At 37.3% G+C, this 18,341-nt stretch overlaps 2 protein-coding genes across 2 annotated transcripts in view; both read left to right on the top strand.

Moving 5' to 3' along the window:
- Window positions 1–18,341, top strand: part of LOC134531619 (voltage-gated potassium channel subunit beta-2) — a 331,150-nt gene that overhangs the window by 67,697 nt on the left and 245,112 nt on the right. The window lies entirely within an intron of this gene.
- LOC134532197 (beta-1,3-galactosyltransferase 5-like) overlaps window positions 9,503–18,341 on the top strand; it is a 41,785-nt gene continuing 32,946 nt past the window's right edge. The window contains exon 1 of the mRNA XM_063368617.1: window positions 9,503–9,691. Within this exon, the coding sequence (XP_063224687.1) occupies window positions 9,503–9,691 (189 nt within the window). The remainder of the gene's footprint in view (window positions 9,692–18,341) is intronic.

Genomic DNA, 18,341 nt, shown 5'->3' with positions numbered 1-18,341 from the left:
AAAACATTATGTTTAAGTGTTTTATCTTTTGTTTTAAAACTTTAAATCTGCATAGCTGCCGAGTACATGTTGAGAATAACTTCATACGCCTCCTACAACACAATTCAGACAAGGAAATTGATACGAATGACGAAAAAGCAATAAATAGTTGCCTTTGTTCCATTCAAGATATTGTGTTTTCGATTGGGGGCAACTGCGTAGTGAATATGGCCTTCCTGTTCCCTAAATTCTACCCGATCAACCACGCCTCAATCGCGAATATGTTTCTGAGACTAGCTACAATACTGCAGCATTGACCACCACAGTAAATGACCAGTGTGGTCGTTTCAATCTAGAACAAATTGATATATTTCAAACAGTCATACGATTCGTACTTCATAATGAAGGGAAGCTATTTTTCTTGGACGCCCCCGGTGGTACTGGAAAAACCTTCGTGACAACAGCAATTCTCGCTGAGATCAGGCGACAAGGTAAAATTGCCCTGGCAGTGGCTTCATCAGGAATTGCAGCTACTTTACTCCCTGGTGGAAAAACATCTCATGCTATGTTAAGAATTCCAATCGATTTAGACACTAATGAATCACCAACATGTTCAGTAACAAGAAATTGTGATATGGCAAAAGTGTTACAAGATTGCTCGCTAATCGTTTGGGATGAATGCACGATGGCGAATAAAAATGCAGTTGAAGCTGCGGACAAGACACTATGGGACATTAGGCGCAATGAAAGGCCAATGGGGAATGTCACACTACTCTCTTCTGGAGATTTTCGGCAAACTCTACCAGTTGTAAGTCGAGGGACTAGAGCAGATAAAATCAAAGCATCACTGAAGAATTCTTACCTCTGGCCTCGAATAAAAAAACTGCAATTAACAATTAACATGAAAGCACAGCTGGGTGGTAATTTTCATGCGCAAGAATTTTCCGATGTTCTATTAAATGTTGGAGTAGGTGCCCTCCCTGAGCAACACGGTCAGGTGACGCTTCCAGAAATACTTGGCAGAGTCGTATCTTCAGAAGACGAACTCATACGTTCGGTATTCGGGGATCTGTCAAACATACAACATCAGGAACATACGTGGTTATGTGAACGTGCCATACTCACTCCAAGAAATGACCAAGCTGCTGCAATCAATGAAAAATTTTTAAACGAATTGGATGGGGCTGAAGTGGTTTACACATCGTTTAACAGCATCCTTAATCAGGACGATGCCAGTAATTATCCAGTTGAGTTTTTGAGTTCTCTCAATGCAAGTGGTCTTCCTGATCACAAAATTGTTCTCAAAGTCGGTGTTCCAATAATGCTTCTGAGGAACCTTACTCCCCCAAAATTGTGCAATTGAACCCGACTTAAAGTAACTGCTCTACAACGAAATATAATCGAAGCTGAGATTCTTACTGGATGTGGCTCAGGTGAAACTGTTTTCATACCACGCATACCGATCATCCAAAATAACTTCCCTTTCGGGTTCAAGCACACAAAGTTTCCAATAGCAGTTTGTTTCGCGATGACAATAAAAAAGTCTCAGGGTCAGAGCCTTAAGGGTCAGTTATGCAGACAATCTTTACATTCTAGCTCAAGACGGGAAAACAGTAAATGTGGTTTACAAAGAAATTTTATGAAGTGTCTTCCCGACATTACATTTGAAAGTAGAAACCTATTTACACAAAATTTAGGTAGTAACATATTTTTATTGCAAAGACTAAAATAGGGGTGAGAAAAATTATCATTTGTGAACATAAGAAAACTTCTATAACTGTATCAACTATTAGGTATGTTATAATGTTTAAATTTCTAAATGGTGCAAGATAATACAAAATTCCATGCGGAAAAAGTCGTGGGCAGCAGCTACGCATGGTTATAGGTATAGGGCTATGCATGCTGATTTTTCATATGCTGAATGGATGCGAACATGTAAGAATAATCTATCTATCTTACTATAGTAAAACAGTAGTTCTTTTTCTGTCTGTCTGTTTGTACGCTGTGTTCTACACTACTACTATACGAATTTTAATGGGGTCTTGCGTATAACAGTCATTACTTAATTATTTGCCTTCAATGCAGTTACCTTATTTCACGTCCAGCGAAGCGGGCAGGTTCGGCTAGTACTTTATAACTGTTTACGGGAGACTCGGCCTGCGTAAAATAGAGAAACATGGTAAACATGGACACTAGCACATTATTGGAAGAGTTGATACAAAACGTTATTTTTAAATGTGGAAAGACATCACGTAATTAATTATAACTTGGATAAATAATATTTTCAAAGGCTTGCCAAGGTAATTTACAAAAAATACTGTATTTTTTTAACCAAACTATATTCACTTTGACATAAGGCTTTATGGAAGTAGTGATATGTGAAAAAAAATGTATCTTCAAATCGTTTGTATAGCTCTTATTAATTAATGAAATAGTGTTTATATTATCCACATGCATTTCAAAATTATTGATACTTTTGCAGAAACGAATATTATAGGGTAAAATAGATTAATAGGCATATGTCAGTTTTTGAGAATTAATACAACAATGTTACATTATATTGCATTAGGTATTTATTACAGCCGTAAATATCACATATTGTGCCGGCATTGCCGTATATCTTACCCATTATCAAAATGTTCCAACTGATTTCAACGATGATTCAATATCACGTTACACGCGGCGAGAACTCACACGTTCGAAAACTAGCCAAATTACCACACATTATTCTTAATTATGCAATTATTAATATATTTTAGACACATTAGATCCATATTAATTATACTTCAATACATTTAACACAAATAAACTCTAATTTTTCTTTTATTTACTGAAATTCAAATCTATAAAAATATCTCCTTATTCCTAAGTACAGGAAGCACCGCTCGCTATAATCTCTGAATGTAGTGGTTTCCATGATTTTATGAAAGTGTCTGATGTTTGCCATAGACTAGAGTAACACATACGCACAGAAAAATAACGCTGCTCTCTTCTGTGAATGGTATATATTTTACTGTATCAAAAAAAGGCGTCCTTGACAATTTAAGCCGAATAATTTGTGCATGTTCCATTTATTAAAAATCTAACATGCGTTTATTATGTTTACATTGCTGCTGAAAGAGTGCATGGATTTCTGTTAGTTTAATTTATCACGTTTGGAATAAAAATTTGGAAGTTCGGCATACTCAAATGTTAAACAATTCTCAGCCCTCTGCATGTTTCACGTGTTCGAGAAAAATACCACATTACTGATTTACTTTTTGGTTGTTAAAATCCACGTATCCAAGATCAAAGCATACTACGTAAAATTAAAACTGGTAGTTATCTACAGTCACGAAAAATTAAAAACAAAATTGTGTTTTTTATATTTTAATTTTTATAAATTATTGAAATTATTCTGTAAATGCAGCTTTGAAAATTGGAACAATTAAATTATTTGCACTTAAAATTAATGGTTTGTTATTTAAGGTACATTTAATTCACTCAAAATATTTTGACAGTTCTTTCCGGTAGGATAACTGCAATATAAAATTAAAATATCCCTTTCGGCATAGCCTATTGGCGTAGGTAGATTTCGAAGTACCTATTTATTCTAGAAATATTTTGGAAACATCTATAAACACTTGGAAAATTTTAATAACTTAATGTACATAATATTCTATATGTTCGCTAATATTCATAAAATATCAATTAAACATTTTCTTACATTCAATGAACCGAAAATATTTTGAATGTTATTAACTGAATGCATCCAGCATTGAGTGTCTTTACTAATTTCATATTACTTCTACACAGGCAGTAATGCAATTATTTTTAACCATCAAAAACCATTTCTCATTCCTTGTAGTAATACGTGGTCGTATAATTTTTTTTGGACCAACTTTTAGGGTAATATTAAGATGGTTAAATTATATTCTGACAAGTTAAGTACCACGTAGGTTTTAATTTTTTTAAATTTAAACATCGGTTTTTACGGTAATTCATAGTTCGCCTAGTCAAAATATGTTTCAGCGAAATATTTTAGATAAATTTTGAGATTTAAAAAAAATTTCAACGGATTTGATATTATAAATATTAACAATTTAACAATTTTTTTCTTCCCTTGTTATTTTCATTCTTTGAAGTAAGGGTTTGTTACATAAAATTCACTTGACAAAAGTTTTCAGCAATTTTTATAAAGTTAACGAAAATAAACATTTTTCGATAACCTACATAATAGGGAAGTTTTATTTATTTTCTTATTTCCACCCTAGGTTTTTCAACCCCTGTAGTAATGATTTGTATTATTAAAAAAATGGTTTCCGACAAAAGTTTTAGACACAAATTATGCGATTTACAAACAATATGATTGGATATGATGGTAAAGCTAATTAAGAATTAATATATTTTTTTTTTTTTTGTATTTTAACCCCTCTTTATCCACCCATTTCAACAATAATTGTTGGTCGTATACAAAATTTATTCTGATAAAAGATTTTGGTGTTTCTCCTAAATTTTGTAATAATTTCAAACGGTTGTGATATTTTCCATATTATGAAGATTACAGCCATTTTTATGTTTTTTCTAAAAAAATTCCCCATTTCTACCCCTTTGATCGGGTATTCCTCATTAACGAACTCGACCGAGATTTTCCATAGATAGATTTTATGTATCAGTTTAGAATTAATGTTTGAAAAATTGCGACATTTATTGTGTCGACGAAAATTATGATATATATAATATATAAATATATAATATATAAATAAATAAAATTCTGTGTTAACAATAGTTTTGGGGTCTATGGACCATGATACGAAAACCTATTTAAAATATTTTCCGACACAATATGGTAATGGCTACAACAGATAGTATTTCTTAGGAAATCTATCTAAAACAGTATTACAGGTTAGGTTTTTTGATTTAATGAAAGAATTATAGTTGTAAACCACAGTGAACTGAAACCAGTTTATAACAGATTATATTGAATACACTTTGTTATTGACATCCTAAATTTTTTTCTTTTATCATTATAAACAGTATTGTGTACGTGAAGTTTTATCCGTATCTACAATACCTAAGTAGAACTCTATAAACATTGGTGTTCCAACGCTAGTGCAAATCTCAGACCTCTCTAAGAACTATTGATCATGGCACTCTAAAAATAAAATATTGTTGTTTTATGAAAAATGACTTCACAAGTGTGTCTAATTTAATTTTGTGACATTACACACAAAACCACTTTTTTTGACTCTTTCAGTTGTGTTATTTATATCTGGAAAACTTCTATCTGCACTGCCCTCCAGCCATATACCTGTATTATAAATTTAAATAACTTGTGATTGAACTAGAAAATAAACTTAATAGCGTCTAAAATGGTGTAAAAGGACTTAGTGACGCGTTGTTTGAGATTATTGAATTTTGAGTGTAACCAAGTAAATTGGCGATCTACAACAATAACGAAGTGTTTTATAATCGGTATTAATGTGTTGATATTAAATACAGTTTTATTTTTTCGAGATATACAAGTGAGCAGTGTTTATGTGAGTACATTATCATACTAATAAAATCCTCACTTACACACACACTAAACACTATTTTTGATAAACAGGATTACATGATATAGGCCTATGTTTCATGCGAATACAAGAACAATGATTTTAAGTGATGTAAGCTATCGGTCATATTTCCACACACGTTAACAAGTTAATTATGTAATTCTGTTAATTGACACTATTTGTATGTAATTAATTATTACACAGATTCAGTGGACCTGTTTAAACATTTATTTTTTTCTTGCCTACCACTGAGCTAAGCTGGACGGAGCGAACCCTATATTTATTTACATCTATAAAGTTATAATAAGTGTTGTGCTATACATGCAAGGCTTTGAACTACGTACATTATAATAAATTTTATTGCCATAAATTTGTCAGACGTATATCCTCAATTATACCTAAACAAACAGTAGTTAAGCCGTAAAAGTTCCTGATAGTTTTTTTTGTGTGTTTTAAAACTTTTACTATAAATTTATGACTGATTGAATAATATTTAACAAACCAATTTAAGATAGAAACATATAAGTTACATAATTCTAAAGTAAATAGTATTAATGTTTTGCAACAACACAAATGTGTATTTCTTTGTATGTAGATTTAAAAAAACTATAGGTATAAACCGTTTTATTATATTACAGTTTCAGTTATATTTTAATTAATATATTTTCTCCCTTAATGCATGATAGCTAAATTTACACCAAAAAATCTATATTGTATTGTATATCATATGAAAAGGCATACCTATGCCATTTCAGTTTTGGTCCATGAAATTGTTTATACTCTAGGGAATTAATTTTATCACCTAATTCTCAAAACTGTGATTGGTACTTTTAAATACTAATATTGTGATTCTAAGCATGTTAGTTAGTTTTTAATGGATGGAGATCACAAAATTTATTTTTTATAATATCTTTATTAAAAGCCATTAAGTATAAAAACAAATAATAATGACAGGACAACCTTCATTTAGCAAAATATGTTAAAACATTTTCGTGGAAATTTAACATTTTTCATGTCTCACATATACATACAAAAACTGTCCTTCAAGAGATTAAAATTTCACATTTGCCAAACTTGCCCATGAAAAAATAAATTCACTTCTGTACCTCTAGTAGAATAAAAATCAATAAGGACAATATTTTTAACTACAGCAATATTCGTGCATTTTTATGTTAATAAATGTTTTAAGCATTATTATAGCTACATCCAAAATTCTGTAAATCATTTTCAAAATTTAGACGATATACGTCGGTGCTTCCCCATGTTGCTTAGTCTGTTGTTGAGCACTGGCGCCCACGTGACTGTGTTCCTGGGAGTGCGTGGTGAGTGCGACGAACCCGACCCCGGGGGCAGCCGGGTGTAGTGGAGTGCACCGAGGGAAACGGCTCCGCGGCCGATGTGTCCATGGCCGCCCGCGCGGCTATCATGTGACGCGCCGTGTTCCTCCGCCGGAACCGTGCGTATCCTTCCGCCGGAATTTAATTTATTCTTTAATCAGTAATGGTTAATAAAAATTAAATCGTGCTTCGTAGTTTTTAAGAAACCTGAAATAACCCAGTGAGCGGTTGGGCCTCTACACCCAGCACGAGTCGCCGCGCGCTGAGTGGTTCGCGCGGGAACCGCGGAGCCCCGGAGGCGCTTCGTTCGTCTGTCCTAGTCGCGGTAGTGTGAGCACTTTCCAGTCCTTTTGCATCGGCCCCAACCACGGTGCAGTTTCTGCCTAATTCACCGCTTATCTTAATTACATTATTCGCCAGTGCACGTTCGCGAGTTTTCACTTATTTCTTTAGAAGTTGAAGGGACACGGTGTGACCCATCCTCTTGAGCAGGTCGCGCTCTTGGACTTTTTCCTTCGTCGTCCGCACCGGCCCGTCTACCGACGATCAGTGCACATGCTTAATTGAACTTTCTTACGTAATCATTCATTCCAACGGGACATCGCTGTAGGCTGCGTCTTCGCACTTGAGGAACGTACCAGCAATAGCATTCGCCCGTGTTAAGAGCAGACGTTAGTCTCGTATTGTTCCGTACCGCCGGTGTGTCAGTTTTCCAATTGCTTACTAAATCTTTAACGCACTCGCAGTTATGATCACGTAGCCATCACGCACGTGAACTAAACCAGTGTCTTTTTAACTTTAGTGTCTTTTGTAGGGTTGATTGTTCCGTGTGGTGCATTCCTCTTGTGTGAACGTATGCCACATGCCGAACTCTTAAGTGTTCCCGCATCAGTAACCGTGCTTTGCCACCCGCGGACATTCTCTCCGCTGTATAGTCAAATCCGCATAGTATCTGCGGTCGAGGCTAGGACTCCCTTGTTCAACCAGCGCGGAGGGACTTGCTGCAGCACTGCAACGTAACGGGCTGGGTGCTGTGGTAGCACCATGTATGAAGGTTTGTCCTGCAATAAATCCACACAGTCTTGCAATCTAACAAATTTCATTTAATTGCTGTCTCAACCACGTGGCCAGGAACCCTCCCTTAGAACTCATGGGGCTTACATCACATCTTGGATTATGGAACATTGTACTTTACGTTGCGACCGCTATCTTGATAATACAATATATTTTATGCAAAAGAAATTAGGATTTTTTTAAATTAATAAAAAATTAATTGATTAAAAATTTTTCGTAAAGACATTCCGCCAACTTGAATTTAAAACGTCACGGCCACCATACTGAAAATTCGTAATTACTACCGGAAAAAATTGGGAAAAAATGTATATTAAAAAAAATTATTTAAATACAATTTAAATAAAATATTATTAAAAATACACTTAATTCGTGGAAGCATCTGTTCAAACCCGGCGAGAGCCAATATATGGCGGCGGATCTGGACTCCATGGAAGCCATCGTCAGACTGGCCTCCCACCACCAATGCCAAGGTATATATATTGCCATTTATTACAACGTCACGCCCGCCATCTTTTTTTTTCTGTTGGAGATTGCCATATTGCTTTGGTATGCAGGAGGCCGCCATCTTGTTTTTGTCTAATAGAGGGTGCTACCATCATGTTATTTTAATTTTTACCCGCTAGGGTTCAGTAATTATTATTTATTGCCAGAGCACCCGCCATCTTGATATTTGATGCCATCTTTAAAATTAGTTATAATTAACTTACAAATAAGGAGAAAATTCCTAAATTTATTTATAACTTGCAATAAATTTACTGAATGTTTCGATCAGATTATGTCCTTTGTTCAATACTTGATCAATACAAAATAAAATTTACATAAAAACTTTTATTCAATAAAATCAGCTTAAGTTCCTTTTTTACCAGCCTTTAGTAAGCCGATGATGATACATTGGCTTCCATCTTGGATATTTGTATTTATGAAGCTAGAATTTTGGGAATCATTCCAAAAATCATCAATGAAATCAATAATAAATGTACACATTTATTTGATTGATATCCATCCTCAGTTAGATATCTAGTCAAATCTAAAAAATTACAAATTTTATTAAAAATTACCACAAATGTGACAGGTTCAAGAATTTAACACAAAAAAAATACAAACAAAAAATTTATTACATAAATCCTACACTACCTACTACAGAAACTCTTGAAATCTAATAATCATTCAATTCTGCATTGGCTTAAACTGACTAATTCTGAGCTCCAAACGGTTTACTGAAGACAGATACCAACCAGATATTTTACCAATTTAGTCTTTTTCTTCCCTACAGACTTTCCCGATACTGTGTTTAACAGGCACCTTTACATCGTTGGAATTATAAATAGGAATATTTACTGTCTTGAATGCACACTTATTCACTTTGTTCTCGATCGGATATGGTTTACCATATTCACAGTCCAACCACAAGCTATATTTTAAAGATCCGTACTTTATATTTTGAAGAAAAAAAAAGACATTCATTTGATTGATTTTGTGAAATATCAGGCCCATATTCCAAATTTATATATTGGTCTTTCTAACTGCATCATAGGTCACTCACTAGAAGTGAAACTTGCTAGTTTCCACAGATGCGTGATGCTAGCTGTAGTGTTCGCAAGTAAGCGAGCGCCCGCAGCGGTGACGTCACGCCAGCTGTGCCGCCAGGTGGGGATGCTGTGTGCGGCGGGCTCGTCTCGTATTGATCGCGCTGCGGGCTCGCGGCCCGGCGGCCTCACTGGATCGGCGGGCCGGGTCATCCTAGGTCAAGGAACCTATCCCAGCCAGGTCCGTGCTCGCCCGCTTTGCACTCTGCTGGTCAGATGCGTGTTTCACCTTGGCTTCTGGGTCGTGGTCGCGTCCAAGGCTCAGACATCACTGACATTTCGGTCTACGTTGCAAATTGCCATCATCAGGGAGCCGTTACTTATTACGATCTTTACCGCCGCTGCCGATCCATCATGCTGGCATCCGGGGCATTTAGTATGTGCGAGACCAGAAACCGAGGTTTCTATAATTCGTTTGGTGCATTGTAACTCAGGTGCACTCCACACTTTTGCTAGAATCACTTCGATCAAAGGGCGGGGTGCGTGTCTTGTGAGATAGGTTTGGCACACGGGCCTCGATGTGCGCTGGCTTGTAGTGTAATGCTAGAAATGTTACGTCGGCGGGAGAGAAAAGCTCCCCACCAGTTAGATCGGCTAACTGGCGTTATGTAGTGTCATTTTGATGAGCATTAGAGGCATGTAAGTGTGCTGTAATTTCATGTGACCTAGTTAAACTCTGGTGTGGCGTGTAGTGTTAAGCTGTGTGAGCCGCTCCATCGAGACCCCTAGAACACAGGACATGCATGGGTAGTTAGTCCGTATGTGAATGTCACAGGTGATTCAGACCGACAATCGCTCAGGCATATCATCGTGTGGTCGTTTTGGTGAGCGGTAAATAAATTAACATGGGTTAGTACACTCCTGGCTGTCTTATGGACCGAACTGTTGCGTTCCAAAACAGTTTCGTTCAAAGGTAGGCTAAGCCAGTAGCTACGTAGAGAGCCTAGAGGGCTGTCGTTACCTTATTCTTAGAATAAAAGAAGCCATGTTATTAGTTATTCTTGTACAGGTCGTAAATTGTTTGTATTCAGGCAGAAAGCCTTCATCCATTTTTATTATTATTTTATTTGTATTAATTTTCATACATTTGGTAAATGTTTCTTTGATTTTTTTAAATATGCTATTATCTATTTCCGTAAACTAACTACACAAGCCCCCAGAGCCCTGCCCTGACAGGCATGCATGCCTCTCGGCATGGGGCAGAACCCCCTACCAGTTTTCCTGCATGGCCCTGCCCTGACAGGGTGCCAAAATGTGTGTGTTTAGGAGAGAAGGTTGTACGCTCCACGAGCATGTTAGCGCGTCCGGAGCGGTCGGGTGACTGAGCTGGCGCGGGACTGCCAACCAGTTTTGTTTGGAGGGGGTCGCGCTGTGATTGGCCGGCAGGCTTCTCCGCCAGTAGCGTGTGAGGACGGTGTTTTTTCGTTGTGGATGAAGTTCACGCGGTCCCGGATAAGGGAATATTTAATAAAAAAAATGTGTGTCTTTACTAAATTTGTTTAGAAGTTTAGGCTTATAATTCAAAATCCCATGCCATTCCGAAACACAACCGGCACTGGAGGTGAAGCCTGCCAGGCGGGTCCCGCCCTACTGACATAGGGAGTCAGCCCTAACACAACAGGCAGAAAACCCTACGAGGGCCAATCATACACCTGCGTGCTTCGGACCATTATGAGTTATTAAACAGGGTGGTAGATTTAAAGCAAGATCTATGTAGCTTCAATTTTAAGTTTTATTTAATCTAGGTTTTTTGTGTTTTCGCTGTTCGGACGGGTCGCAAATTGCTATCTTATATATTATTTCTCTAGCCAGTTTTTCTGTCAGTCCGCGAGATCTTCCTTATTCCTTTATCCTTTATCGTGCCGGCTAATGACGAAAAATAGACCCACTGTCTTAAAATGTACAGCTTTTAAATTTGAGATTTAAAGTAATCTAAATGAGGTCCTTTAATGGATTTGTCGATTTTTCGATATATATCGAATTGGATTCGATAAATATCGAAAAGGATATCCCCTTGACACATCAGCGTTTACATATTTCTTTTTGAAATTGCACTTTCTTCATAATAAACAGAACTTATGATAAATAAATCTTAGGGGATCCTTCAACTTAACCAAAAAATTCCACCAAAAACTTACTTAACCAAAACTTCTGGCACGTCAGATTTTCTTATAAGTACTTTTGAAATAACTGTTGATATTTTGTATCACAAACACAACTTACAAGCATAACTCATAATTCAGGATGATCTGTTGTAGACAACATATTTCTGTTCATGCTTACGGAGGAAAAATAATTTTCTTTGGTGGAGATTTTCGTGAAGTATTTCCCGTTCTTAAATACGCCAGTAGAACAAGCATAGTCAAGATTTCAGTTAAACGCTCCCCCTCGACGATTGATTCAAAATATGAGAGCTAATGATGACCCCGCCTTCACAGATTGGCTACTTAATTTAGGCAACGGCACTTTAGAAATTCAAAGTGGGTATCCCAATGATGCGATAAAAATTCGCAAACATTGTTATTGCAACTACGATTGCCTTATTACTTTCGTTTTCAATGCCATTCAATTGCTATTCAATGCTATTCAACAGCCATTTTGTGTCCGAAAAACGATTATTGTACAAAAAATAATGACTATGTAATTTTGAATTTGTTGCCCGGAGACGAAAAAGTTTACTTAAGTTTTGATTCGGTTGAGGAAGATAAAAAAACCGGCCATCAGTCGTACCCTTTGGAATTTTTAAATTCTGTAAACCCTTCAGGTTTGCCACCTCATAAATAACTTTAAAAAATGCTATCATTATGTTGATTAGAAATCCTAACGCTAAACAAGGACTAATTTATGGTGCAAGATTGGTATTAACTAATTTAGGAGAATACACAATAACGGCGAAATGCCTTGATTTTGACAAAACGGTAATTATTCCTCGAATTGTACTCACTCCCTCTGATCCGACTATGCTATTTAAACTGGTCGGAAACAATTTGCCATCAATTTAGCTTTTGACATGACCATTAATAAGGCACAAGGTCAGACTCTCACAAAGGCAGGATTGTATTTGCCACGACCCGTTTTTTCACATGGACTATTATATGTAGCTTTTTCACGAGTAAAAACTTTTAATGATATTCATGTTTGTATTAAAAATATGTACAACCAAAAAGAGAACGATGAACACATCATCACTTCCAACATTGTATTTAAAGAGGTTTGTAAACGCGTATATTATTAGTATGTTTGAATATAATACTTGTGTAAAAAAAATGTGTAACAGCTATTTGTATTGATGAGTTCAATTACATTGAGGCCTTACTTAAGGCGCTCGAGTTTAAAGTCGGGAGCCGCAGAAGGGTGTACCAACTAAAAGCAGTGAGAAGTACGGTCCCTAGGCAAAAAAGAATGACCTGGATAATAATTGAAAACATCACTGCCTGTTTACTATTTAATATTCCTGCTTGGCATCGGCTTGGTACATTAAAATACAGAACCATTTACACAAATCTACAGAAGATCTAGATCTCGCATTAAAGAAAAGGACATCTAATGTAATCACATATTATAAACACTATATTACGGGTAATTTTACAAACATTTAGAAAGGTTAAGTTTTTCCCTAACAGGTCCGTTGATTACACTGCTGGATGACGTAATTGTCTATAAATGTTATTTAGGCACAATTCCCAATATTTTGGTCTAACCGGACTCTCGTTTCGACGTAATTTTGCGAGTCTCACATCCCGCACCACAGCAACGTGATAAGTCTGGCTTGCAGTTTACGTAAATTCTCACGTAGCGTAAAAAGGAGAAGTCGAGTTTATTTCGCCACATTACGATTCAAGAAACTAGCAAGATAATGAATTTGAGTTTATGATCAGTCAAGTCTCTCTGCTCATAGCTTTTCCTTAAAAAACCAACCCGGTGCCCGGTTGTTAATAGCGGTTGCGTCGAGGCTTACTTGTAGTTGCGCAGCATGGTGGACGATAACCCGGGCTGGGCACTGGTCGATGCGTAGGTGAATGGAACAGTCTTTCCATTTTAGCAGCGGCGCAACACGCCTGCACCCGACGAGCCGAAGTCGACTCCACCAGCCGCCAGCACCGTCTCCCCGCTCGCCAGCCGCAGACCGTCGCAGGTTAACGCGTCACCATGACGTCATAAGGCTTCGCGCGCCGCGCGGTGTTGGCTCGCGGAAACACACACAAGCGCAGCGCCGTGAATGTCCGTAATGCTTATGTTTTAATCAATCTTCAGGACGAAAATGAACCAAGTGCCAAACAATCTATCATAACATATGATATAATTAATAACCAAATTAAAAGGAGGCGTGGCAAACGCCTCAACATGTCTTCTTTTGTACCAACACCCGTATACTTTTTTCTATTAGTCTTCAACATGTCATTTCTCCAAAAATTTTAAAGAATAAATGCTACACAAAACGATTTGGGGCGCACTGCGGTATTGCGCACGGGTCGACTAGTTGAATTTATTAAGATGTTTTCATGTTGCGGTATATCATTGTAAAATTTGTTATTATTCTTTGTGATTATTTCTTTAATATACAGAATTTCGAGTGCATTGTGTATAGCTTCATTTCTTGTGTTTCGGGTGCAGTTTAAGATAGCTCTTAAGAAGTTATTTTGCCTTACCTGTAGTCGTTTGATATAGGACTGGGCAGCATAGACTCACACCTCACTTCCATAGAGAAGCTGCGGGCGTACTATTTGGGTGTAAAGTTGGAGCTTTTTCCGTTGCGGTAAATTTAGATCTTTAAGCATCGTGTATAGATTCCTTAAATTTCCTGTTACTATATTGGTTGAATTTTTAATTTGTTTACTCCAGAGCAAAGATATGTCTAGTATGAGGCTCATGTATTTGGACTCATTGACATTGGGGACAGCCTGTTGAAATATTTGCAGTTCCTTGTCAGCTCTGCCTCTGTGTTTTGTTATTATTAATGTTGATGTTTTATCTGGGTTTATTTTGATTCGCCAGTGAGTGTAGTAATGTTCTAGAGCTGTTAACTGTCGCTGAACACATATCATGGCATATTTTGAATTACCAGATTGCTTAATAATTGCTTTGTCGTCCGCGTACATGTCCACATAGGCGTATTCGTGCGGGATGTCAGCTGTGTATATATTATAAAAGAAGGGGGAGAGCCCTGAGGTACCCCCGCAGTTAGGTTTCGTGTGGTCGTTTTACCCCTGTCCAGAGCAACATAGAATAATGGGCTAAGTACCAGGTAAATGTATGTGCCGGGAAGATTAAAAGTTGTTGGTTTTTGTATTAAACACGGAATCCACACCTTGTCGAAAACTTTTTCCGCATCTAGCATGATCATTTATGTGTATGATTTTGAACGAATATTAAAACCGTAAGTGGCGTCTTCAATTATTTTGATTAGAGGATCAATTCTGGAATGGCCTTTTCTGAAGCCAAACTGGATGTCAGGAATTATTTGGTTTTCTTCTGTATTTTTTTTTGAATCGCGATAGAAGTGCTGCTTCAAAAATTTCACTCGTGCTATTTAATAGACTAATAGAGCATCTGTTTACTCGGAGTCCAGGGTTCTTCCCTAGTTTTGGCATTGTTATTATTTTTTGCGAGTTTCCAGTTTTCTGGGTAAGTTTTATGAGGGAGAATATCATCGAATCTCGGCAGTAAATATTCAAGCGCTTCTAGTGGAAGTTTTTAAGAGCTTCGTAGTTTATATTGTCGGTTCCTCCTGATTTATTATAAGCACTTGCTTTTATTATTTTAAGTATTTCCCTTGATTCAATGGGTTATGGTGCAGATTGTGTGCCTGTTTTAAGTAATTATTTACAGCTTGTGTTGTCATTTACATCGGTGTTTGAAGAGAATTGTTTTTCCAGCATGTCTGCGATTGCATTTGCTTTGTCTTATGCTGAGTATTTAGCCCCATTGGCTGTTATGATAGCTGGGGTTGAAATGAATTTATCTTTACTGCAGAGTCTGCGAGTTAGTCGCCACATCTCCTGTGGTTTTGCAAATACTTCGGTGGTCAGGTTTCCAAATTTATTAATTTTTTTCTTGTTTTAGTTAGAGTTTTACTAAATTATTAAGTCGGTTGTATTCGGCTTTAGCTGCGAAAGTGCGGAGCTTTTGTGCTCTGTTTCGAGCCTGTCGTCTGAGGGCTATGTGGAAGTCTAAATCGAGGTAGTTTGGCCTGGTGAAATGTCTCTTTGTAACAAAGAGGGAGTGATTTTTTCCAGGTGTTTACTGTATCGGTGAAAAGTTTTACTTGTGGGTTTATATCTTCGGGGGCATTTATTTATGGGGAATGATTTAATGTCTTTATTAAGTTATCTTCACAACCATCATAGTCGGTAATTTTCAAGTTATTATAAAAAATTTGTATATTGTGGATACAATTGAATTTTTGTTGTGTTAGTATTGGTAGATGATCGGAGTTTAGTTAGTCTAGTGTTTCCATATTTATTTGAGGGATTGAAATGTTCGTTAATGCTAGGTATATCTAAAATATCTGGAGCCCCCAGATTTGGATAACACGTTTGAGAGTCCGGGGTAAATATTAAACAATTTGTTGTGGATGCATGATCGGGAAGAATCCTACCATTTGCATTTGTTTGTGTGCATCCCCGATTTATGAGTGGGGCTTGTGGTGGTTTATATACTGCCGACATACATACATGTAAATTATTGTTACGGATGTTTATACTGCTAGCCTCTTTGTATTGTAAATCATTTAAAGTAATCGGATGATATTGAATTCCATGTTTAATTAAAATAGCTGTACCTCCACCGTGGGTGAGTCGGTCAGTTCTATATATTGTGTAGCCACATATGTAAGATCTTACATGTGGTTTGATGAATGTTTCTTAAATGAAAGCAACATAATCCCGTATAAAAAAAATCACTGCTCTAATTCGTAAATTTTATGCTGTTATCTTTGTGCATGAAAATTAAAATCTGTAGTGACTTCCCCGGGTTTTTGGGCCATTTAAGGTGTAGCGAGATCTGCAATGGCGCTCATGCGAATTAATTGTCTGGTCAGTGAGTCTGGTTCGGTTCTTATGCGATTGAAAAATGGCCTGAATTTCCCGAGGAGTTGTGTGAAATAACATAAATGAAGAATTTATGCGAGCTCGGAGACCCCTCTGACTCTGAATGTGCTTCCGTGGATCCTGTCTTGTGCCGGTGTGTATGTGCTGTTTGGCGACGCTTGAGCGGAGCCAGCTCCAGCTTCTGTGAATGTTTTACTCGTGAGGACGAGCTCTGTTGTGTGCGCTGCTGGGGCTTGTTTACTACAGGTGCGCCATTGGGGGGGGGGGGATTCCGTCTGGCTCCTCGCTGCTCGCTGGTGGCGCCTGATGTGTGATCGACCGTGTCTGGGGTTGTTGTTTGCGACGATCTTCTGATATAGCGGACACTGCTTCCAAGCTGCGGTGTGTCCTCAGGTTTTGCAATTTATGCAAAATTGGTTTGCTTCATCTGTCTGCGTGCATTGAGCCCGTGTATGTTTACCGCCGCATCTCAGACACAGTGGTGGGTTACTGCAGCGTGCCTGAGTGTGGTCAAACTCCCCACAGCGTTTAATTTTTGCGATGTCCTCTGGGCGGGCCTTATATTTTTGTATGTTGACGGAATTGTAGTAGATTGTTTTTACATCTAGGATACTTTCGTCTTTGAAAAGCGTGATGGTCACGCAAAATGTCCCTGTGCGAGTTGGCTTCAGTGTCCCTTTGTGATCCGATTGCATGATGTGAAATGTTCGCACATCTAGCACCTGAAAGCTTTTATCTGACAGCTCTGATTTTATGTCTTCCTCCGAGACTTCAGCGTGTAGGCCCTTAATGGCCACTTTTGTGTAGTGTAGGAAACGCACGATACTCCGGAAGCTTGTAGTATAGGCAATCTGGCGTGCACACAAGTTAAAGTGTCACAGTAATGAAAAAACTTCAATATCAACAACAGATATGACATCATCGGAAGATCACTTTTGAAACGAGCAGTCAGAATTTCGTAGTTAATTTTCTAGGCTGACTAGGTAGTTTGGTTTTTAGGTTGATGTCGAAGAAATACTAGGGGAGACCGGGGCAGGTTGGCACAGTCGCTGTAGTTCTCTAAACAGATGCAGTAAAGCGCCACCAGTACTACGCGAGGTGCGTCAGTCGAGTGTCTTGTCCCTCCGTTGACGGTACTGAAAATTGTGACTTTTTCAGTGGAAGAGAGAACCTTTTGTGTTTATTGAACATGTAAGTAAAATTGCATTTTAAACTAAAATCCTAAATAGCATTTGATATATAACGTAATTTTTTTATACATATATTCATCTTAAAGACAACTGTTTAAGGTTGGCTTTTAGCTATCAAGAAGAGTGTTTTGTTCTGTTCGTTTATTGAGGGTAATGTATTGTAACCAAGGAATGGGGCACATTGGCACAATGAATAAGGGGTAGGTTGGCACACTGTACCAACGTGCCCCATAACTCAAAAATTTATTAACAGCCCATTTTTATATCCTGATAATGTTTATGCAATACTAATAATAAAAATAATTAAAATGTTTTAATTATTTATAGTATATTTGCTATATTTTACAACTAGTCTATTCAATATTGCTTGAAAAAAACTGACAATGAATACTAAAAATAACTGTTTGTTCGTTCCTCAGATTTCACAATGGTGCGCACATACAAGGAGAAGACTACCAGGGGCCAAGTGTCAGCTGAAATAATGGAAGCAGCTTTACTTGCTGTAAAAATAACGAACCCTTCAATAAGGGGAGCAGCTTGAGATTTCGGCATACCACATAGGACACTGGCTAGATATTGCGCTAATTATAAA

This window comes from Bacillus rossius, chromosome 5, assembly GCF_032445375.1.
Source record: "Bacillus rossius redtenbacheri isolate Brsri chromosome 5, Brsri_v3, whole genome shotgun sequence".
NCBI classification, from domain to species: Eukaryota; Metazoa; Arthropoda; class Insecta; order Phasmatodea; family Bacillidae; genus Bacillus; species Bacillus rossius.
Note: the sequence above shows the minus strand (reverse complement) of the source record. Positions and strands in the feature narration are given on the sequence as shown.